The sequence below is a fragment of the Myotis myotis genome, unplaced genomic scaffold (genome assembly GCF_014108235.1).
Source record: "Myotis myotis isolate mMyoMyo1 unplaced genomic scaffold, mMyoMyo1.p scaffold_m19_p_5, whole genome shotgun sequence".
Taxonomy (NCBI): domain Eukaryota; kingdom Metazoa; phylum Chordata; class Mammalia; order Chiroptera; family Vespertilionidae; genus Myotis; species Myotis myotis.
The window spans coordinates 1,714,098-1,738,490 of record NW_023416357.1 but is presented as its reverse complement, the minus strand read 5'-3'; the positions used below and the strand labels follow the sequence as shown (position 1 = coordinate 1,738,490).

The following is a 24,393-nucleotide window of genomic DNA, read 5'->3' as shown; positions in this document are numbered from 1 at the left end:
TATTGTTGAAAGTATTACAGATGCCCCCTTTCTCCCCCATTGGCCCCTCCACCAGGCAGAAGGATCCCATGTTTTGTCGTTGCATTTTAGATTTTACAGACGGTACGGGATAGCAGGTCAGTGGTTTTCCTGTTAAACTTCTGACTTTGAGGTTGCTTTTTGATAAAGGCATATTGGGAGCTGGAATCTTGAATTCATCTACTTGCTCTAATCCCCCAGTCTCCATGGCCCCGCACCCCCCCCCCCCCCCCCACGGGAAAGTCAGTGGAGATGGCTGAGCTGCTGTCCGCAAGGTGGTGCTGACACAGGCACACACATGTTTAAGCTTCTGGCCTGTTTCAGTGGGTGTCCTGGCTGGGGGCCGGCTGGGGTGACGGTTTTACCTTGACTGGACTCTGTTTGCTCTCCCTGCCTCTCCTTTCTCCCCTGGTCTCTCTGGTGCTTGGAGCTTGTCTCTCTGTCTTTGGGACTCCCTTCCCCCTTTGCGGACAGTGTAGCTGACTGTCATCACCTTTCCTTTTCTGGCTGGCTGTGTTGTTCCCCACCCCTTCAGTCCTCCCTTCCAGCGACTGGCTCCTCCTTTTCCTCCTGCCGCTGCCCGTCTGCCTGGTTTGGGCGCTCTGGCCGATTTTTTGACTGTTATCGTTCTTTTCTTCTTGGTACTCCTCTGTGTCTCTTCTACTCCCCTGCTTGCTCTTCCTCCCCTTCTCGCCTTTCTTCATACTTCCGTAGCATTTTCCTCTTCTTCTTTCTTTCCTTCTTTCTTCCTCTCCTCTCAAAATGGTGAGAGAGCTACATCAGACCTACGGAGGAGAGACAGAGCTGGCCCTACCCTCCAATTGCTTTTTTCTCTTAGGTCTTATCTCCCCGCCCCTCCTCTGGGGGATATGTAGGACTTTTGAAGACATTTACTAACTGGAAAGAGAATACTGTACTAACTCACATTTGCTATTCAGATGCTGAGTTCTAGGGGATCTTGGAGCTAAATATTGGCCCTGATTGCAATGGTCTTACATTAGGTGTGTCCTTTTGTGTATATTTGCGCATGTACAGTTGGCATTTAACAGTTTCTGTTGTGTAACTTGCCTTTTCTAACAGCAATTTACTAAGTCATTTAAGATATTACTCTACGTAGATTCTGATAGTCAGTCATGTGAATGTATGCTAAATGACTGTCATTCCAATGAGAATTGTTTTAGTCACTTATAACCTATTTTTTAGAAACACCAATCAGAAAGGATATATGCACCCATATGTTCATAGCAGCACAATTCACCATAGCTAAGATCTGGAAACAGCCTAAGTGCCCATCAGTAGATGACTGGGTTAGAAAACTGTGTTACATCTACACGATGGAATACTACGCTGTGGTAAAAAAGAAGGAACTCTTATCATTTGCAACGGCATGGATGGAGCTGGAGAGCATTATGCTAAGTAAAATAAGCCAGTCAATGAAGGAAAAATACCACATGATCTCACTCATTCATGGATAATAAAGACCATTATAAACTTATGAACAAAAATAGATACAGAGCTGCCTCAAACAGACTGTCAAACTGCAGTGGGAAGGCTGGGAAGGATAGGGGCCAGAAGGGGGGGGAGGGTAAGAGATCAACCGAAGGACTTGTATGCATGCATATAAGCATAACCAATGGACATAAGACACTGGGGGGTAGGGGAGGCCGGGGGATTGTCAAGGGCGGGGGGAAAAAGGAGACATATGTAATACCCTTTGTAATACTTTAAGCAATAAAACTAAAAAAAAAAAAAGAAGAAACCAAAAGAAAATATATATATATTTATTGTTTTCAGAGAGGAAAGGAGAGGAAGAGAGAGGTAGAAACATCGATGATGAGAGAGAATCATTGATCGGCTGCCTCCTTGCACACCCCCTACTGGGGATCGAGCCTGCAACCCGGGCTTGTGTCCTGACCGGGAATTGAACTGTGACCTCCTGGTTCATAGGTCGAAGCTCAACCATTGACCCTTTTCAGTACCGCACAGGCAAGTGGTGGAGCTTGGGTTCCTCCAGGTTTGTCTGAATCAGACATAATTCCTTGCTCCTAGCCAATATTGTATTTCATAGTATGATTATGTCACGACCCCCTCCCTCCTCCAGGTGCACAGGTGAGAAATCTCTTGAATTCAGGGGTAGTCTTTATTCCCTCCGCAGCCTGGCCTGGATAACTTGGCATAGCAGGATCTTTCCATTTGAATTGACGTGAATAAAGGTAAATGATACCTATCCCGTCACTGTTACGCGTGTCATAGGCTTTTCAGAATATGGTTGTGACTCCATCAAACGCATTTATTTAACATGATACTGTACTCAGTGCTTTGACATACACAAGAAGTGGAATAGTCGGCCCTTACTTAGAAAGAAAACCTCCGTTGTTCTCTCTTTTAAACTTGAAGCAGCTGACTGACTCTGATTGCATAACCCTTTGTTGTATTTTAATGACTTACTCATTTTTCAAGGAAGATTTTCTGCATCTGACACCCACTTTTTGCTCACTCTTTCCTTTTTAAAAGTTCAGTAGTGATTTTTAAGAGACTAGAGGTCATGTCTGTACTGTTGAGCATTGTGTCCGGCGTCTAATACATATAGGTTCTGAAATATATGTTGAATTAAAGAGACACGTTCTTTTTATTGTGCAATATAAGCACTTTACATACAGTACTTAGTCCTCGTTATACTTCATTTAATTGACTTTATAGATGCTGAATTAGGAGATGTTTTCATCTGCAACGTTGTGAGTTGGGATTCTGACCAGTTTTGACGCGGCCCTTTGGTTTAGCCTTTGCTGCACCCGTCCCTGCAGAAGGGCCACCTGGGTACTGACAGGAGTTTGGGATGGAGACACAGCTCTAATTTCTTAATTTCCTACTCGTTGTATGATTAGCAGTGTCATTTGTGTGATCGTTTTCTATCTTAACAACATTCCATTTAAAACTTTACTTTGGGTTCCATGGTAGCTTACAGTATGCAAGATGTAATGGGGTCACATTGCCACTCTTGTTTCCTTCCTGGTGGGACTCCCACACAGCGTGTTTGTTGCTCTGGCAGACAAAGCTGGTTCTCCTGGCACCTCTGTTTTCAGTCTGATTGTATCTGAATCACTGTGGCCACTCATTCTCTGCAATGTTTAAAGTTCCGCTGTGGTGAGTAAATTCACACAGCATGCTGTCAGCTTTTTGTATTTTTCAAACTGTAAAATTTATTTTATAAAATGCCCTTTATTGTTTATGAGACCCTTTAATGAGTTTCTTGGGTTAGGTATCTGTAGGGTACTTAAAGATTTTGTTACAGATCTAAGATGGTTTCTCTTTTAACTTCTTTCATGGTTGAAATAGAATATAAACACAATCACCAAATTTAGATCAGTTCAGCTCTAAAATAAATTTAAACACGTAATTGGTAGCCAGTAGCCTCCAACAGAGCATGTTTCTGTAAGCAATATTTGTAGTGTCCCAGTATGTGCTCTATTAAAACGTTTTCAGCATTGATCTATAATAACAAGCAATTTAGTCGCACTTATTACCAAAAAAGCCTGGTAAAAATTTTGGTTCTTTTGAGTATACTGAGAGACCTATCAAAAATTTACCCATTGGCAAAACCCTTTTTCATTTATTTCTCTTTATGACAAGTGTAAACTATTAAGGTTAAGTGGGTGGGGCAACCGGAAGTAATTACGAAGGCCAGTGGCATTTTTGTGGTTTAATAAAGGCAGAAGCTAATTATTCAGTTTTTATTTAAGTGAAATGGTGCCAGAAAGGAGGTTCCTGCCGAGCAGCTGCACTCCCTCAGTGTTACCCTAATTTACCAAAGGCACGACTGTCACAAATAAACCTTTACACTTGATATGTAGCCTCAGAGGACGGAGGCTTTTGTTTGGGGTGCATGCAGAAGAACTCCTTTATGTAGGTCCACGCCAGATGATGGACAGTGATGAAAATTTGATTCTTTGAAGTCATAATAGTCATTGAAATGTGTGAAATTCTGGTATTGAAAAGAGAGAGGCCAGCAAGACTCTCAATCCTGGGTGGTTGCAGGAGGCTTGCTGGGAGGTTTGTCGGCATTTTGACACCAACTTCCCATTGCTTGTTCCCTGCTTCCTTTGTTTAAAAAAAAAAAAAGAATTCACACAAGATAAATGGGAACAGTTGATAACCGAATCATACAGTTTTTATGTGGAAAACTAATATTTTATAACGAAAGTTGGTATTTGAAAGAATCAAGTTCATTTACATATGCTGGCATCTACTTTCTCAGTGATTTTAACATTTCTCTTTCCCTGAAGCACACTTGTGGCGTGGAAGGCCGGGCTTTGCTCAGCGTCAGAAACTGTGGAAGATGCACTGAGGGAGTAGGACCTTGGAACTGGGAGATGCATCTTTTCAGCAGCAAATTCTGTTTGAATGCCCTTTAATCTCTGAATCATGATTTGTCACTATTTAAAAAATGGCACATTTACATGAGATTGTGTTTCTGAAACTTTATTTAGATAGTAACATTCTTTAATAATAGGAATATAGGTTTCATATTTGACCCAACCGCTTAAAAATTTTAAGTTTTAAAATTTAGTGTGTGTATATTATCTATAAATTAACTTGATTTATTAGAATTTACAGATAATTATTAACTGGTGAGTTTTGAGGTTCCTAAAGAGTCAACTTGAAGGCTTCTCATACCCTATCTGACGGAAGGTTTTGTAATCCTAGAAAACATATGGATTATTTATGGTTTTCTGTTTTACCAATAAAATGAGAACGCTGTGAAAGGCAATATTGACATCTTCAGAGCACCTCTCTCTTCTAAGTAGCCTTTAAAAAATGACAGATGATCTAGTGCAACACAGAAGTAGAAATCTACACAGGAGAAAAGAATATCATTAGTTCAGCAGAGTTTAAGGCATTTACAGATTGTATTTATTTGTTTGTTTATTGCAAAGGTTGAGTCACAGGTAGTCCAATGAGAACTTGAGGTAAAGCAAAGCATTGATGACACAAGTAACGAGTTCAACACAGTGCCCCCCGGTTCTTTTCAAGGATTGCATTGTTTTAATAGAATCTTGGAGTGGGAGTTTTCCCATTGAAATGTCCTTAAAGGACAGGTTCTTCTGTCACTGGCTGAGCCATGTGGCTGAAATGGTAACAATAGTGTCGTGATGCATTTTACAAGTGTGAGAAATCAGTTTGTCTAGACTGAGCGTGTGCCTGCAGGGACTAGGAGGTTAGGGCTCAGGGCCTCTCTGTGTCAGCTCCGTGCACAGCCCTCCATGCAGGCCTGTGTGTCCGACACTGCGCTTCAGAATTCAGAAACCCATTTGTTTCTGCTTTAAATTGGGTGAAGATAGCGATAAATAATTGCCATAATTTTTGGAAGCTGGTAGTCAGGAGTTCAAAATATAAAGAGCTTAGCAACATTTGGTAGTTTCTTACTTTAAAGGGGTTTTCCATCCTAAAAAACTTTGCACTTTAGTAGCTAGTACAAATCAAGAAATACTGTTTCCATTTTAAAAAGCTTTATTGTTTTTTTAATTACTTTGTAAGTTCCTGTATAAACTCACTGAAGTTTATGAAGAAAAAGCCTGTTTCTGTGATCCCACCTTCCTGAGGTGTCTAGTGCACAGAGTAAGTGTATCGTGTTTCCTTTCCTGGAGATCTTCTTTAGAGAACAGCCAATGAATCGTTCCAGTTCGTACGAATTCATCTCATACTCGAGAGGTTGCTGTGTAATTTGGAAAAGAATCCTCACCCCATAATTTTGTAACATTGTTTCTTAAGACCCAGTTTAAGGTTAAACTGTAACTTTGGAGACAGAACATCTATCTATACTAATAAAAGGGTAATATGCTAATTAGACTGGATAGATCCTTCCAGATGTCCATCGTGACAAAGCCGGGGACATGGCCAGCCTGAAAACTGCCCACAGCCCCTCGCCCAGGCCGGCCCCACCCCCCAGCAGGGACCCCCACCTGATGGGAATGTGGATGGCCTACAAAGCGCCCGAGGCTCCTTGCCCAGGCCGGCCCTGCCCCCAGCCAGGACCCCAACCCCAATCCGGGGCCCCCTTCAGGGCAGGCCAGCCGGCCCCCACCTGTGCACCAGGCCTCTATCCTATATAATAAAAGGGGATTATGCAAATTGGCCCTAACAGCAGAACGACTGCTGGACCAGTCACTATGAGGCGCACTGACCACCTCTTGGTCCGTTTCCCCAGCCGCAGGCTCCGATCGCCTGATGGCCACCCGTGGTGGAGGCGGGGCTGGTGAGCGGGCGGGAACAGCTGACCTCTCAGTCCCTTTCCCTGGCCGTCAGGCACTGATCACCCGATGGCAAACGGAACCAGGGTGGGTGCGGCGGGGGGCAGGGCCTGATTGCAGGCCAGGCCTAGGGACCGTACCCGTGCATGAATTTCATGCGCCAGGCCTCTAATATTAATATAAAGATACAAAATGTTGAATAATAAGTGAATATGACAGATTACAAAACTATACTGAATTCAGAGCGGAAATAAGTATTGAGGACTCTCCAGAAGCTGAGTCCTTTGCAAGCTCTCGAGTTGAGGAACATGTTTCAGAAAGCCATTACATGTAATTATACTGGAAATTCCTTTTCTTTGACGTGAACTTGACAATTAACATCATCAGTTAAACCCTGGTCAGTGTGGCTCAGTTGAGCGTCATCCCATGCACCAGAGGTTGCTGGTTTGATGCCAGGTTAGGGCACATGCCCAGGGTTGAGGCTCCATCCCTGGTGATGGGTGTGTACAAGGCAGGGTCTGATGTTTCTCTCTCAAATTGAAGTTTCTTCCTCTTTTCCTCTCTCCCTTCCTCTCTAAAAATCAATAAAAATGTATTTTAAAAACACAATTAAAACATACTCATATCTTTAAAAGTATGTACCAATTGCACTCATTTTAATTTTATCCTCTATAAAAATATTTTTTTAAAAATGTAAGCAAGTATTACAAGTGCATATTTGTGTAAATATTTATGTGGATCATTTTTATAGTTCCTCCAAACACAAATTTTGACGACGTAACCACACTTAATTACTGGAGCAGGTAGAAAGGTACTGTGTTAAACAGAGGATTGGTTGAGAGCTAAAATAACTTTAAAGAATTGTGTTTTTAATCTGTGGGTAGAAAGACTAGTTGAATCAGAGATACACTTACTGTTTCCCAATACATATTGCAGCACTAAGTATTTATACTAGTCCTTTGGTCCATAGCATTGATTAGAGCGGTCCTACAAGTAAGCACTAGCTATCAGAAACGTGTTTGCGTGTTTTCTGTAGGACATCACTACCTTAACTGGCGTCCCCGAGGAGCACATCAAAACCCGGAAAGTCAGGATCTTCGTTCCTGCGCGCAACAACATGCAGTCTGGGGTGAACAACACCAAGAAGTGGAAGATGGAGTTCGACACCAGGGAGCGCTGGGAGAACCCTTTGATGGGCTGGGCATCCACGTGAGTGCTTTGGTTTCACTTGAATAACTTCTCAGTTCTTTTTCTATGTAGATTTTCCTTTTAAACATACTGATTTTAACACTCCTTCATGTATACTTCTTTTTGTGTAGCTTTGTGTAGATATCACTGTGTTCTATGATGTAGACATATCTATCTATATAAAAGCCTAAGTGACCATTATGACCAGTACGACCGGTCAACCGGTTGCTATGATGTGCACTGTCCACCAGGGGGCAGACACTCAACACAGGAGCTGCCCCCTGGTGATCAGTGCACTCCCACAGGAGGAGCGCTGCTCAGCCAGAAGCCAGGCACTCACGGCTGGCGAGCACAGCTGCTGCGGCGGGAGCCTCTCCCGACTCGACCCTGTGGCAGCGGGCAGTGGCGGCAGGCACAGCAGGCCGAATGACTGCGAGCAGTGCGGCACCTGGCCCAGCTTGGGCTCCGCCCTGGCAGTCAGACATCTCCCAAGGGGTCCCAGATTACAAGAAGGTGCAGACCAGGCTGAGGAACTCCTGCCCCTCCACTCCCCCCCTCCCCTGTGCATGAATCCATGCACTGGGCCTCTAGTTTATATATAATATACCTGTTTAATATTCATATATTAAACCATAGACCAGTGATGGTGAACCTATGACACGCGTATCAGACGTGACACGCGAACTCATTTTTTTGGTTGATTTTTTATTTGTTAAATGGCATTTAAATATATAAAATAAATATCAAAAATATAAGTCTTTGTTTTACTATGGTTGCAAATATCAAAAAATTTCTATATGTGACAGGGCACCAGAGTTAAGTTAGGGTTTTTCAAAATGCTGACACGCTGAGCTCAAAAGGTTTGCCATCACTGCCATAGACAGTTGTTTTCAAAGTACTCTTTATTAGATAAAAAAATGACTGACATTGTGAGCGCTGTTAGCACACCCCCCAAGCTGTTTGCATTAGTTTAAGATGCACTGGGTATGTAGTGTTAATAATTAGTAACACTTCACTTATTTGAAATTAAAACTTCTTAATAAGGTATGTTTTTGTTTGTAAGGGGAGAAGACTAGATAAGATTAGGTACTGGCTATTCTGAAGGAAACTGGTAAGTTTCTGAGATTTGTGACTAATAAATGCACAGTGCACTGGGAAAAGTGGTCATAAATCCTATGGCCCCAGTGAAATCAGTGACCTAAATCTCCATTGTGGAATGTGGCCCAAACGCTAACCAGCAGGACGGCCTTGAGTTGAATAAAAGCTGCTGCTAGAGAAGCAGCCAGAAAAGCGAGAAGACTCCGCTCTCCCTGGGCCTCCTAGAATGTCATGTGTGCCCAGGCGGAGCTGAAGATCGTTATCACCTTCAGTTGTCTCACTTAGAAAAGTGTAACATTCGACTTTTCTTTCCTGTCGATGTAACTGGGAGAATGTTTGTTAAAAACATCTCACGTGTGGAAATTTAAATAGAATTACATTTTGCTTGGCAAAATGAAGTATAGGCACGATTTTAGGTATTTTGTATCTTTAGATTGTATATTTCATGGAAGTGTTGTAAATCACATGTTTGTAGAGACTAAAGAAATTTATAAGGAACAACTTTTTCCATACCCAGTGGTTGAAATGCTATGATGACCTTTTGTTAAGTCACATGAGATTTTAATGTGTTCATCTCTATGCAAAATTCATCCATTGCACTGTTTACTGATAGCATCTGGTTAGTTTTCAGTTGGGGCTATTATGTATAAAATCATTTTAAAATGGAGATTCTTGTACATGTCTTTTGGTGAACCTCTGATCTATTAATATGCCAGTTTGGGGTATAAATGTCATTTTGGAGAATGAGAAAAGGGGTAACAAGGTCTTGGATTTCAAAAGTCAAAATGAGTGATTTGTAGGTGGTTGAGGGAAGAGTGGAATGAACGTGGCCGGCAGATTCCTGCGAGGCGACCAGCAGCAGCGGGACGCGCGCTCAGCGCCCAGGCCTGCCTGTGCCTTCCCGCCCCATCCTCCGGCGATTAAGTCTCGCGCAGACGCCAAGCCTCCTCCGTGGAGCGGGCCTCTCCATCTGCATCTCTTATGCAGAGAAGGCAGGGGTCAAAGCTTCTGTCCGCGTCTGTGTTTCCCAGGGACCAGTTTAAAATCACTCTCCCAGAAGGCACGGTCCCCTTCAGAGTATACAGTCTCATTGAGGGGAGCAGTTAGCAATCTGATACTCAACCAGTGAAGAATTTTCAAGAGTTTATTCCAAATAAGATATTTCATCAGTACTGTACTTATTTTTTATTATAGCAGTTGTTTATATTCTAAACATTTTACTTTAAGTATTGATTGTTTTTTCAGCCAAAATTTAATGTTAAATCCTGGAAAAAAAATTGTTTCTTTCAGGGCTGATCCCTTGTCCAACATGGTTCTAACCTTCAGCACCAAAGAAGATGCAATGGCCTTCGCAGAAAAAAACGGTATGTTGGGTCTGTTTTTGTTTGACTTTAACAATTAAAAGGAAGATATGAGTTTATGTTCTTAACATTAATCAAAACCAGTCAGGAATATAGAATTTGAGTAGGAAGAAATTTTTCAGTGTTATCTAATCCACTGGATTTAAGAATTTTACAGCAGGAGGACACCCCCTTCCAAAAAAAAGAAAAAAATGTAACACGGAATGCCCACAAAACATGGGAAAGCCAAACCGCTCTCACCTGAAGTAGAGGCAGGGAATACCGTGTCTGACTCCTGCCCTGCTGATGAGTCCCTGCAAACCTCTAACGCCTGGTGTTACAGTCTAATTGACCCTTTCAGTTTGACACCTCCTTACGATTTCCTTTCTTACTTTGAGCCAGAATCCCATGTCTCTTACTCTACGTAATAGCTCTTCAGTTATTTCAAAATAGTTATCGTTGTCATATTCCCTCTCGATTATCTCTGCTTGCATCATTTTATAACATTAGTCTAAGACAGTAATGTCCAAGGCCTCTCACTCGCTCATCCACCCACCCACTCAGCACAACTCCCAGTCCTCTACACTCTGTTTGTGGTAAGTGCTGTCTGTCTTTTATACTGTATTTTCACTGCACCTTTTCTGTGTGTAGATACACAGTGCCCATGAGTTACAGCTGCCAACAGTATTCAGTATAATAACGTGCTGCACAGGAGCCATGGCTGCACATGGCGCCGAGGTGTGCAGTGGCCGCACCCTCCAGGTCTGTGTGATGCCTCTGGGATGTGCACACAGTGAGGACATTACTTCACAGCGACACATCCCTCAGGAAGAATCCCTTCCCAGCGCTAAGCGGCTCATGGTGTCTGTTGATCTTGCTGTCAAGAAAATACAAAATGTCTTTTTGTTTCCCTCATTTTCTGTTGTTAAGCTATGCAACACAGTAGTGAAAAGAGGCTTTGGAGTTAGGCCAGTATGAATTCTAATCCTAATTGTGCCACTTCGAAGCTACACGATTTTGAATTAATTTCATGTTGAAGTAGCAGTCTTATTTCATGGTGTACCTAGTCCAGCACACAGTAAGCACTGGGTAATGCTCTCTGCTTTGGTCTCTTTAGGATGGCAATGCACTACTGTGTACTTGTACCTAACGCATTCTGTTGTTCTAGTTGGTCAGGTTGAATTTAATCTAATTTAGTTATCTATGTGAATGAAATAATACCTATTTAAGCAGCCTACTATAAGGGAGTATATATATATATACTATAAGGGAGTGAGTGTGTGTGTGTGTGTGTGTGTGTGTGTATGAAAGGCTAATATGCTAAGTGTCTGACCATCTGGGTAATGACGTCACGTAGCAATGCCCAGCTTCCTCTCCCTAGCAACTAGCTTCCTTGCAGTTTCTTCAGCCCAGGAACACAACTTGTTTTATAGCCAGATGGAAATATTTTACACTTTAACCAAATGTCTGTAAAGCGTTTTCTGTGCCTCATCTCATTTGATCCTCACAGAAGTCTTGGAGTAGGAAGATAGGAGACTCGGTGAAATCCTATTTTCTTTTCATTAGCTGGAAAACGGAGACTTAGAAAGCTTAGAAACTTGACCCAACTGAAAAGAAGTAAGAAATGGTGGACCTTGAAAATGACTTCAGGTTTTCTCACTGCACAGAATATAGTCAAACACTGCTACAGTTAACTATTTCACCCTTTGTTCTCCCTGCGTGATCTGTAATAATAATTTGCTTTGTATTGATATTTACTGCTGTGTTCCTGACAATTACCTGAAAGAGAAATTGGGGTGCTTCACTGGGCTGGAAAAAGTTTAGCTAAATCAGAAAGCAGGCCTAATTAAGCAAGTTTGTTCTATATCTATAAAAGGCTAAGTTGACTCGTGCATGTGCAATACATATAAAGCTCTCACTGGCACCAATCACACACGTGTGTTTCCAAATGTCATTGTCTATTGTGACTTTGGTTGACACTTCTATTATAGAGAAAGGGCAAATAGCGATATTAAAATATTTCTTCTAATTAATTTTCTTTCAATGTGCACAAATTTGTGCACCAGGCCACTAGTATAAGTATAAAAGATTATCAGTGTTATCTAACATATTTGACGTGTAAATGTGAAAGAACTACACAAGTTATTTACATTTGCTTTTCACCCCAAGTTAGTATCATTTACTTATGACCAGGAGTCTGAAGCCACACTGCCTGGGTGTGAATCCATATTGGGTTTCTTACTATTTGTAGACCTTGTGTTTCCATTTTCTCCTGTGTATAGTAGGAATTGTGAGGATTGAATGTGTTAAGTAAAAGTAAAGTGCTTAGAACATAGTTAAGTAGCTATATAATAGTACATACATTTATCCTAGTAGTAGTAGACTTATAAAAACTTTTAAAAAATCACATAAGTATAATTCATGATTAACAAATTGATTTTTGGCAATTTTGACAATTTTTAATGGCATAAGTGTTCTCAAAGTAGTCCTAGTCTTTAAAATATCATTTTGATTTAAAATGAACATTGCTCTCTTTATTAAGCTGTTGTTGGGGAGGAAAAAAATGTTATCTACCTATCTAGGTTCTAATAATAAAATTAACATAAGAAAGATTGACAGGAGGAAAAAGATTTAAGCATTATGTACAGGGGCCATAGAACGTCAGACCCAAGGACAGGCCGTGCAGTTGAAGTTTCTGTGCCGCCCTGAGCTGAGGAGCGGGAGGGGCCTGGGCTTCGGGGGGAGGAGGGTAGTTCACAGGACACTAAGAGCGGATGTCTGCCCTGCCCTGCACGTAGGTTATTCAGATGAGAGTCGCTTCCGGTAATCGCTGTCTTTCCGGGCTCAGCCACCTACCTGAAGGTGGAGTGTTCCTGTCCCTGCTGGGCAGGGTGGCCTTCGCTCAGAATGACCCCAGGCCCAGGTGGCACATCGGGGCCATGCTCCTGTCCCTTCACTGACTGGAGCTCATCCAAAGCGGTTCAGCTGATGCTCATCCTACTTGAAGCAAGTCATCCTTTGAGGTCTGTGATGTGAGTTTAGTGACGGGACATCTAGTAAACTATTACATCTCTCAGTGTCTCTCTGAGGGGTCGCAAGGGCACATGTGAATTGCAGGTGTGAACTAGCCACTGCTGCTTTTGAAATCAGGTGCTTTTCCAATCTGATGTCTGTCTCCCCAGGAAAGAAAATTGGGGAGCATTATTACAGCCAGTAGACAGAATAACTTGAAAAAGCATAATGGATAGTACCTTATAAAACTCCAGGCTCACAGTGGATCAGGAATTGAACAAGGCAGCAGGATTTATATCTGTCTTAGTCACTGCTTTTCACAAAACCTACATAACGGATACTTGTTATCTGGTGAAATTACTCACTTTCTAAAATATATTTCTCTACTCAAGAATTTGAAGCCACTCTTATCTCTTGGGAAAGTCCTCGATGGTTATTTCACCATTGAATTCACTATAGTACTTGTGTTCTGCCGCATTTAACATTTAGCATTATATATCTTAAGTAGGTAAGTTCTGTTTCTCTAGCTATTACGGCAGTGACTCTAAACAAACACCAGTGAATGGTACAGCATCATGGCTGAAGGATCTTTTTCAAATTGCCTAGCAACCTCTCCATTCTGATTTGCCCTCTTGTTTAAGTGGCTAGTGGGGGGACATGTAAATGGATCTCTGCTCCCCTCACACCTCACATCATTTTGTTAATTAACAAGATCACATACCATTAAGTGGGTGAGCAAATGTTATCTGAGTGCAGACATATTTGTTCATCTATCTATGCATTGTCTATGACTGCTTTTCCGCTTTAATAGTAAAATTAAATAATTGTAATAGAGACCATATGGTCCCCAAAGTCTACAAATACTTTCTATTTGGTTGTTATTTACAGAAAATATTTACTGACCCCTGGTCTGAACTGTTACGTACACGGCCTCAGTACTAAGAACTTTTCTTCTCTGACATTTATATAAATCCAAAAGTGCTCTTTTTTCAAACATCTTGAAGGGTCTATGCTTACTAGACCAACTCGGCTGATTATTCAGAGTTCTTCACAACATAAGCAGTAACTTGTCCCCAAAGCACTAACTAGCTTTATCTTACTTTGCCCCAAAGCTGCTTTCCTCTACCTGCAGCCTCACATTTCCCTCCTCACCCTGTCCCTGCCTGTGACCGCCAGCTCAGTCTTCAAATACATTGTAAGTGTGATCGCCTTCCTGACCCTTTTCTTATCCCTTCTCCACCCTCACTGGGTGCGCGCTCTCCCTAGTCTAGCCTCCTCAATAACCTGTTCCTTTCTTACAGCTGGTAGTGTGGTTTTGTACTTTACATATTGGCATTATATTCCGTAAGGCATGTGAGCCGCTGTGGTATGCCGGCAGCGGTGGCTAGCCTCTGGGGTCAGTAGTTAAGGGCGGCATAATGCTAGTACTCAGCTGGAATATTTTATCCTGCCGACTGGCTTATAAGCGCTGCCAGGGAAACACCCCGTCGGGCCCATCTTTGTCTTTTAATGTGCTCAATAAATATTAGTGATGTCATAAATTATTCTCCGGATCATGTTTTAAGATTTTGTACAAGGAACTTTAATTTGGCTACTTGTTATATCTTTTAGAAGAACTGTTAATTCCCTCCAGTTAGAAATCTGAGAAAAGAAAATTGTAGGAGAATCATTAGCAATTTCTTATAGGTTAGTGTGTTTGTAAAATACAACCACTGAGTTTTTCTGTTAAAATTAATTTGTAATTTTAATAATTTGAGTGTATTAAGGGTTCACACCCTGAAGTATATTTCGGTGTACTTACTAGTGAGCTGATCATTTTATAACTTTAGAGTTGTTTCCACCCTGTTATTTGTTCCAAACTCTTATAAGTATACTAAAACCTGGGAGTTAATACAGCAAGATCAAAATCAGTCACCTCGCCTAGCATAGGACCACGTTTCTAGATTTCTAGCACAATGTTTTTTCTGTGATACTGTGGGGCTGGTAGATCTTCAGAATTAATTGTGTAGATCTCTACTGTCCAAAATGGTAGCTACATGTGACTGGGTAGCACTTGGAATATGACTAGTTTTAATTGAGATGTAAAATTCATACTGGATTGCAAAGATTTAGTATTAAAAAGCATATAAGATATCTAATAATTTTTATATTGATGACATAATAAATGATAATATTTTGGATATATATTGAGTTAGGAAAGTATATTAAAGTTAATTTTACCTGTTTCTTTTTAGTCATTTTTTAATATGGCTACTAGAAAAGTTTAAATTGTTTGTGTGGGCAGCACTGACCTAGAGTACTTAGCAATATACAAGGATAATGTATTACTAGTATATGTACATTCTAAATATTTCATTAATATATTATCTTTAGTGAATATAATAGGAAAATCTATTCAACCTAGAAAAGTCTACATTTTATACTAAAGAAGTAGATGTATTCTTCAGGCATCAGTATGAGTCAAAGTGGAAACTCATATATAATGAAATAAAAGACTTAAAGTGGCTATATAGTTAACATTAATAATGGATTTCAGAAGTCAGATGTGTGAGTTCATAAGAATAATGCAGCGTAAGTCATTCAAAAAATATATGGACAGAATATCTGCAAACAATCATTTAAGCCTATTTTCAAAGAAGACAGTGAATGTCATCTAATTTATAAAAATGGATGAACATAATTTTTTAAACATAATTTTTTAAATATATATTTTTATTGATTTCAGAGAGGATGGGTGAAGGAGAAAGAGAAACATCAATGATGAGAGAGAATCATTGATAGGCTGCCTCCCATACACCGCCCCTTGGGGAGCAAGCCCGCAACCTGGGCATGTTCCCTGACTGGGAATGGAACTGTGACCTCCTGGGTCATAGGTCAATGCTCAACCACTGGGCCACACTGGCCGGGCAACATAATCTTTATAGAAAAAAAAACCCTTGAGATATGACATAGTAATTCTGAGACATAATATACCATAAATATGCCAAACATATAGGGTGGATATTCCAAAAATATATCAAGAATACCAAGAAAAGAGATTAACTAAGTGTGTGTGGAGTAGATCCTAAATACCTATATATTATTAAAACTGTATAACCTCCCCCCAGTCAGAATGGCTATTATCAAAAAGTCAACAAATAACATGTGTTGGTAGGACTGCAAATTGGTGCATGCTGGGGTCCAACCCCAGCAGGTCCAGGGGTCCCCAAAGGTGTGGACAGAGTTGGCGAAGAAGGAACGACACGGAGACAGCGCTCAGTTGATCAGCAGCCTAGCCAGGATCTCTAGCCAGGATCTCCAGCCAGGTTCTGCGTCCATGTTCTCCTGCCAGGCTCTCCAGCCAGGTTCTCCAGCCAAGTTCTGGTCTGGATCTCCAGAGAGGTTCTGCTCTGGATCTCCAGCGAAGTTCTGGTTAGTATCTCCAGCCAGGTTCTGTGTCCAGTTGTCTTGCTAGGTTCTCCAGGTTCTCCAGCCAGGTTCTGTTGCCATGTTCCCTCGCTAGGTTCTCCAGCCAGGTTCTGTGTCCAGGTTCTCCAGCCAGGTTCAGTCACCAGGTTCTAGTCAGGTTCTCTTGTCAATTTCTGTAGTCAGGTTCAGTCCAGGATCTTTTGCCATGTTCTCTCGCTAGGTTCTGAGGCCAGTTTCTGTCCAGGATCTTTTGCCATGTTCTCTCCAGCGAAGTTCTTCTGTCTCTAGAGAACGTTCTGTGTAGGTTCTGTGCCTAGGTTCTGTCTCTCTTGGTTCTGTCTTCCTAGTTCTGTGTCTTGCTGTCTTGTTATATCTGTATTTATACCAGTTGATTCAATCCTATCAATCTCTATTACAAAGGTTAGGGCGTTTCTTATCTCCATTCCAGGGAGTAAAGATTATGTAGCTTAAGCATGATTGTTCGTAGTTAAAGTGATTAATTACCCGCCTGGCACTTACTTGAGGGGTTTTATTCCCTCCCTAACTTCAGGGGAAAATCCCTACCTGGGGAAACAATCTTTCTCAGAGAGGAGACCTTGGTTAAAACACATAGTGCCAAGGTGAGCAAACATTTTAAGAACAGTATGCCATATATGCCAGGTCCTTTGAAATAGCAAGGATGGACTGGCTCCCGGCAGGTGCATCCAGTATGGAAAGCAGTATGGAGAGCCCTCAAGAAACTACGTCTGCTCTACCTCTGAGCATTTATCCAAAGAAAAGGAAAACACTGATTCAAAAAGATGTATGCACCCTGCACTCATTGCAGCGCTTTTATGACAGCCAAAGTATGGAAGTAGCCCAGGTGCCCATCGATAGATGAATGAATAATGAAGATGGAATATTATGCAGCACTAAAAGAGAATGAAATCTTACCATTTGAGACAACATGGTTGGACCTAGAGCAGCGGTTCTCAACCTGTGGGTCGCGACACCTTTGGGGGTCGAACAACCCTTTCACAGGGGTCGCCTAAGACCATCCTGCATATCAGATATTTACATTACGATTCATAACAGCAACATTACAGTTATGAAGTAGCAACGAAAATAATCTTATGGTTGGGTCACAACATGAGGAACTGTATTTAAAGGGCCAGAAGGTTGAGAACCACCGACCTAGAGGATATTACGTTAAGTGAAATAAGTCAGACAGAAAAAGACAATTATCTGTTTCACTTGTGTGTGGAATCTTGGGGAAACAAAACAAAACAAATGAACAGAAACAGACTCATAGAGATCACAGGATGGCTGCCAGAGTGGAGGGGATTGAGGAAAGGGTGGGAGAGGTGAAGGGAAATGTAGTCGATAATATTGTGATAAGTTTGCATGGTGACAGGGTTACTAGACTTAGTGGGGTGATCACATTGTAAGGTATAAAAATTTTAAATCATAATGTTGTACATTCAAAACTAATACAACTAATGTAATGTTGTATACTAACTATACTTAAATAAAAATCACAACTAAAAATAAAACAACATCGACAAGTGATATTTATTCCCCTTATTGACATATACTGGCCTACAAGGTACATGATCCAAACTAAAGAAGTAAAGATGCAGCCAAGTTAATGTTTTTTAAAATCACTGAAGTTGTGACTATATTGTGACTGATGACTATAGTGTTGTCTGATGCCAGGAGAGCAGCGCCGGGGCTCTGGTGTGAAACCATCCTGGGCAGGAAGGGCACGGCCAGCTCCCAGCACTCGGCACATAGCACACAGCGTCCGAGACGCTCGTGCTAGCATGTCCCCCACAGATTAGCCTCGGACGCTGGCATCTCCTCTGACCGGACAGCTCCTCCTTCCCGTGCAGCTCATCCAGTCAGGTGTCCAGTTCCTAAGCACTTCCCGCACCGCCTGCTTAGCAGCTTGGCAGGAGACACCTGTGCGCTTTCTCCAGCGCCCTCGGGGAGTCCCAGATACTCGGAATGTTTCATTTTATTTTACATTGAGGCTGGGATCTGGGGAAGACAGAAGATTGTCAGTAGATTGAATCCTTAGGCTAGGAATAGGGCCATGGGTGTCCAAGAAACAGTGTTAGGCTGCTCACTTCAAAGTGACAAGAAAACCGACATGTAAACATAGACGGAATTGTGACTGTTAAGAATCTGAACTCTTTTTTTAAATTGATTTGTGAGAGAGAGAAACAGTGATTTGTTGTTCCACTTATTTATGCATTCATTGGTTGATTCTTGTATGTGCCCTGACAGGGATTGAACCTGTAATCTTGGTGTATGGGGACGACACTCTAACCACCTGAGCTCCCTGGCCAGGGCAGAACCTGAACTCTCACACAAGTCATCAGGGACTAAAAGTTAGCACGTAAGGTCATCCTGATAATTCGCAAAACCTTTGCAATCCAGGCAGAGTAGACAAGAAGAATAGCCCTTCACATTGTAGGTGAAGGCAGGAAGCAGTCAAGTAGTAAAACAAGCCCATCAAAATCAAGCCAATTTTGCTAAAATTTTTACATAATTCATAGCTTTTCACACTTTTAGCTTCCTATAATCTAAGAGAAATAAGTTTCCTTTTCGCAACTTTCTATATCCATTCAGGTCTTGTCCTGAGTGTTCCTCATTCTGGAACAGTCACTTCACAGGCTCACTATTTCTCCCTTGTAAACGAAGCACATTCCGTGACCTTACATGCAGAGTTGTACCCATTGCCACTGCTGCTCCGGGTAGTTGCATTTAGATCAGTTAGGAAATGCAGACTTAGGAAACCCACAGGGCCATGCTGTAGAACTGTTCTCTCAGTGAGTACACATGCTTCATTTACTGGAGCTCAAGTCGACAGAAAAGATGAACAAACCCGATGTTCTGTTTCCTTCTCACCCAACAGAGAATGAATCTTTAAAACCATTAACCTATTGAAAGGAATCATCAGATGATCAGACTGTAAAACCAGTTCCCAAGAGTAGGAGAGAGCAAAATTCAAGTTAGAAAAACAGAGATCAGCCAAGTTCCCCTGTGCTTACCTCCCGGAGCCGGGGAAGATGGGCCGGGGCTTAGACGGGGCCCCGCAGTGGTGAGGGCTGCTTGGCGCTGGCCGGAGACTGCGGGGCATCTCCACAGAACCGCCAACTCTGTTAATAAAGAATGTTCCCCGAGATAAAACCACGACTCTAACACAGAGAGCAATGAGCATGTGCTGAAGAATTTATTTACTCATGGACAGGGGAGCCAGACAGATGCTGGTCTAGCCAGTTCAAAGGAGAAGTCAGCACTCAGACTTACATAGACTTAAAGAATGTTTAGATGAATCGCAAATGAAAACTCAGCTGCTTTGAAGGGCGTGGGGAGGGGAGAGCTGCCAGGCAGCACAGAATCTGTAGGTCTGTCAGTTAGAGGTGATTCCCATTACTCAGAGTGGCTGTGTTCTGTACGTCACCATCAACTCTCCCTTAGCGCACACCGAAACACTGCTCCTGCGAAATACAGGCTTACGTGCCTGGGAGCCTCGGATCACAATATTTCGTCAAACAATCAATACGTTGTTTTCACGTGTGTCTGTTTAAGGGCGTATTGCTGACTCACAGACATTGAACTCGTGGCCAACAGCCTGTCACTCACGCCCAGGGAAGCATCTCCAACGCGGGCTCGTCGCAGCCGCCCGCACTCGGGCCCGAGAACGCACTCGGGGCGGCAGGCGGCACAGAAATGAGGAGCCGGTGTGGCCGAGAGAGGCCATGCGAGGACACTTGTCGCCGTGTGAGGGTGACACAGGCAGAGCATGACCTTGCCTGACCTCAGCTGGGAGTGTGTGGGGTGACAGATGTGTCACTGCCCTGTGCCTGCCCAACGGCCAGGGGAGCACGGTCAGTACTGGGCTGGCAGGGCAGTTCTGGTGAGCAGGGGCCCAGCACCCGCTCTGCGACCAGGGGAGACAACCGAGAGGCCGGGCGGGCTGAGCTCAGCAGGCGTGAGGCAGCGCCTGTCCCATGACTCGCCCAGCACCTGTCTGTGGCCAGGGAAGCGTCCGGCTCTGGGGAGAGGGGAGTCTGAGGCCCTCCGCTGGGAGCCTGAGTAACTGCCTCGGGGGACAGGGTCCCCCCGTGCTAGGGAGTCCCGGGGTCTGGGTTACGAGGGTTCTGGGGACCCACACACACACCGCCCCCAGACCAGGCTCTGAGAGGGAGTTTTGGACATCGTGTGGCTGTATAGTTTTTTCTCTAGAAAAGTGTGTTCAAATTGCTGTTGACTGAGTTTCAGCTGTACTTTTGGAGCACAAACCAGGTTGTTTTTGTGGCAAATCCCTGATGGAGAAGTAAGAGGGACAGTACTATGTAGCAGCCGGGTCTGGCGCTTGTGCCAGATCAGGCAGTGGCTGTGCTCTGTACACAGTGGGCGGTAGGAAAATCATTGAGCTGCTCACTTCCGAGCTGAAGTCGGGTTTGGGGTTCGGTTATTAGAGGAGAGAGACCTTTCGCAGGCCTGGGGCCAGGGTACTAGAGGTAACGTATTTCACAAGTCCTAGAAGCGCTGATGGATGTTTCTCTGTATTTGTGTGTTACCGAAGCAAATATGACATGGGTTCTGCAAATGAAAATGAATGGAATTAATTTCCCTTCTCTGTCTCATGCCTCATACGTGGAATTCACAAGCCAATTGTTGTGGTCTGGTTTATTCAGAGGTTTTTGTTGGCATTTGAAAAGAATACACCAACATTCCTGTCATAGGAAGTAGAAAATGCCCACCTCAGGGTGCAGGGCCGACGAAATGCTGGGCGCGCTCGGGGGGGACAGTCCGGGGCTCACAGACGGCCTGCCCGCTCCCAGGGCTTCTGCAGGACGCGCCTCTGAGGGAGGCCGGCGCTCCAGGCATCCTGTGAGCCGTCAGGGCTGCAGGGCCGGCAGGTGGAGCCCTGTGTCTGGCTGCTGTCCCCAGTGCAGTGGCTTTGGCATCACGGGGGGGGGGGGGGGGGGGCGGTGGATGGGGGGCTCTGGGCGCCCGGGGAGCTCCCCCTGCAGGTGCTCCTGGGAGGAGGGCTGGGACCTGCGCTGCAGGGAGGAGAGGCTGGTGCACAGTGTCCCAGGGAACAGCACGCAGACTGGGCGCCGCTGTGGTTTGTAGGAGCCTCTTCAGAGTGTAGATGGCTTCACCTCCACAGTCCCGCTCAGAAAATCAAGTTTGAGTTATTTCTTTTAAACTCCCTTATTTTAGGGTAGAAAAATTCTCACAGAAACTTAAACATTTCACAAATAAAATTCCATTCTAAAATTTCTGCAGGATATATTTCATGCAAGTTGTATTATGTTTTTTCTTTTTTAAAGAAATACGTTTGTATTGATTTCAGAGAGGAAGAGGGGGAGAGAGATAGAGACATCAATGATGAGAGAATCATTGATCTGTTGCCTCCAGCCTGCCCCTCCTGGGGATCGAGCCCGCAACCCGGGCATGTGCCCTTCACCAGATTTGAACCCAGGATCCTTCAGTCCACAGGCCAGTGCTCTATCCACTGAGCCACGCCAGCCGGGGATGTTCTTCTTTTTAAGAACAAGTTTCAGATGGGAAGTGGAGAGATCAGCAGTTTGGGTAGCGTCCCTTTCAGTACAAGCGTGTCACGTCTCTTCCAGTGGCTGAGCCCGCCGCTTGCTCCAGAAGCCTTCGTGTTCCCCAGGGTACAGGGTTCGGCCTGGGAGAGGCTGTGCTGTGGAGTGTGGTGGGACCAGCGCGCTGTTCGTCCGGGCACTGGGAGGTAGACCCTTTGTCCGGTTCCTGTCAGAGGTCAGAAGGGAGCAACGGGAGAGGGATGGAGACGGGACTTGAGTTGTTAACCATCCTCATCCCCTGTGCAGCGTGGGGAGCACAGTTATCCAAGGAAAATGTGAGGGAAGGACCCTCCCCGCCCGTCCCCCATGGTGGCTGTGGCGGGGCATGTGGAGAAGGCAGGTCTCTTCCATTGTCTGCCTGTTCTCCCGGCACTCACCACCACCTCCCAGGCCCTGGAATGACATGTGTGTACCGTTGTCACCAGCAGCAGCGCTGTAGGCTGGCCCACAGTCCCGAGAGCCAGCACTCCGTAGCCCTAGGAGAACACCGCGCCAGTGGCTCTCTGTGGACCAGCCCGCCTCTCCCAGCAGGGACCTCATGGCATCTGGCTCATGAACAGAGCAGGGCGCAGAGCTGGGTCCGCCTTCTCATCAGTAAACACAATCCTTCTCCCTGGGGCTTGGCAGGCTGTTGGCCGCCTAAACCAGAACGTGACCATCGGGTATGTTTTGCATATAGTACCCGTTCCTCTCATTCCTTCAGCTCCTCTCACAGCGCCCTTGTGGGGCTGGAGCATGTGTGTTGGGAGACAGACTGGGACAGGGCACAGGCCCTCTCACACACCATTTGGAAGAAAAGAATACAGAGCAAGGAGAAATTGAGTTCTGAGTTACACCTTTAATTTAAGAGCTGGTAAGTCATCCTCAGACAATATTTTGAATCCTGTTGTCACAGGAACAAATTGCTAAGCAGGTATTTATATTTCAGATGTGTTGACATGTACTCCTGATGATAAATGACCTTGAATTTATGAGCATTCGCTTCTGCTCACAGCGTTCTTCAGGCACACTGCTTAATTCTGTTCCTGTGAGTCTGTTTTTTGTTTCCTAGGATGGAGCTACGACGTTGAAGAGAAGAAGGTTCCGAAACCCAAGTCCAAGTCTTACGGTGCCAACTTTTCTTGGAACAAAAGAACAAGAGTGTCCACAAAATAGATGGGCCTGCCCATCTCCGCTTGACTGTGAATGAAGTCAGCTGGGCAGTATTTACAGTCCATGCCTGCCACTTCTCTTACTCTCTGAATAAAGTTTCCCTTTAAACTGCAGGTGCATTTTGTGGTGTTTATTTTTAAGCTCAAATGGAACATGTTATAATTTTTCAATATAGAGACATTGAGATGATTATACCTCTAGGAAATTTCAGTACTTAAAGTCTATTAAAAAGGAGTGCTTGAAATTAGCTGCAACATTGAGGTTTTGCACATGCTTTTTATAGCCATTATCAAGTTCATGGTATTTATGAACTACCAGCCATCATTGTTAAAATGCTTAGAAAACCTTTTGTTTTATCAGGGATAGAGAAATTCATGATTACATTACAATCTCATAAACCTAAACCCAAATTTTACTATTGGCGTTTTCTTCTTTAATTAGAATTTTATGTTCTCTAAGCTTCTTTGAACCTGAATCAATCTACAAGAGACACATAAGAAAGAGAAAGGAATCCAAACACGAAACTAAGTCATCAATGTGCGAGAGAATAAGAACAGAGAAAAACTATAAAAACAATCAGAAAAGTTAATAAAATGGAAATAACTACATACCTATCGATAATTACTATAAATGTAAATGGACTAAATGCTCCAATGGAAAGACAGGGTGGCTAAATGAATAAATAAAAGACCCATACATATGCTGCCTACAAGAAAGTCACGTCAGACTGAAAGCGCGGGTAAGGTATGGAAAAAGATTCATGCAAATGAAGCTAAAATAAAGCTGTGGTAGTAACACTCATATCAGACAAAATAGACTTAAGGCAATGGCTATGACAAGAGGCAAAGAATGGCATTTCATAATAATGAAGGGGTCAATCCAACAAGAAGATAGAACTCTTGTAAACATCTATGCACCTGACATAGGAGCACCTAAACATATAAGCAAATATTGATGGACATGAAGAGATCAACAGTAATACAGTCATAGTGGGGGACTTGAACTCCGTATTGACATCAATGGACAAGTCACCCAGACAGAGAATTAACAAGGAAACAGTGGCCGAAAGTGATGTATTAAACCAAATAGACTTATTTTTGTGAAGTGCACATGGAACTCAAGTATAAGAGACTACTGACATCACAAACAGGATTATCAGGAAATACTATGAAAAATTAAATGCAAACAAGTTGGACAACCTGGAAGAAATGGATCAATTCCTAGAAACATACAATCTTCCAAGTCTGACTCAGGAAGAAACAAAGTGTGAACAGACCAATAATTACTAATGAAATTGAAACAGGATTCAGAAACTTCCAA

General features: G+C 43.3%; 1 protein-coding gene across 5 annotated transcripts in view; it reads left to right on the top strand.

The window, feature by feature from the left end:
* Positions 1 to 23,186, top strand: part of NDUFS4 (NADH:ubiquinone oxidoreductase subunit S4) — a 63,516-nt gene extending 40,330 nt beyond the window's left edge. The window contains exons 3-7 of one of the 5 annotated variants that reach the window (XM_036309079.1): positions 5,554 to 5,634; positions 7,303 to 7,475; positions 9,843 to 9,916; positions 22,625 to 22,774; positions 22,973 to 23,186. In XM_036309079.1, coding sequence (XP_036164972.1) covers positions 5,554 to 5,634; positions 7,303 to 7,475; positions 9,843 to 9,916; positions 22,625 to 22,743 — 447 coding nt within the window. In that variant the 3' untranslated portion in view covers positions 22,744 to 22,774; positions 22,973 to 23,186. Of the gene's footprint in view, positions 1 to 5,553; positions 5,635 to 7,302; positions 7,476 to 9,842; positions 9,917 to 10,543; positions 10,808 to 22,624; positions 22,775 to 22,972 lie in introns of those variants that run through there. The other 4 variants (XM_036309081.1, XM_036309080.1, XM_036309083.1 and 1 more) reach the window with 4 other exon arrangements.
* Positions 23,187 to 24,393: the final 1,207 nt, after the last annotated feature.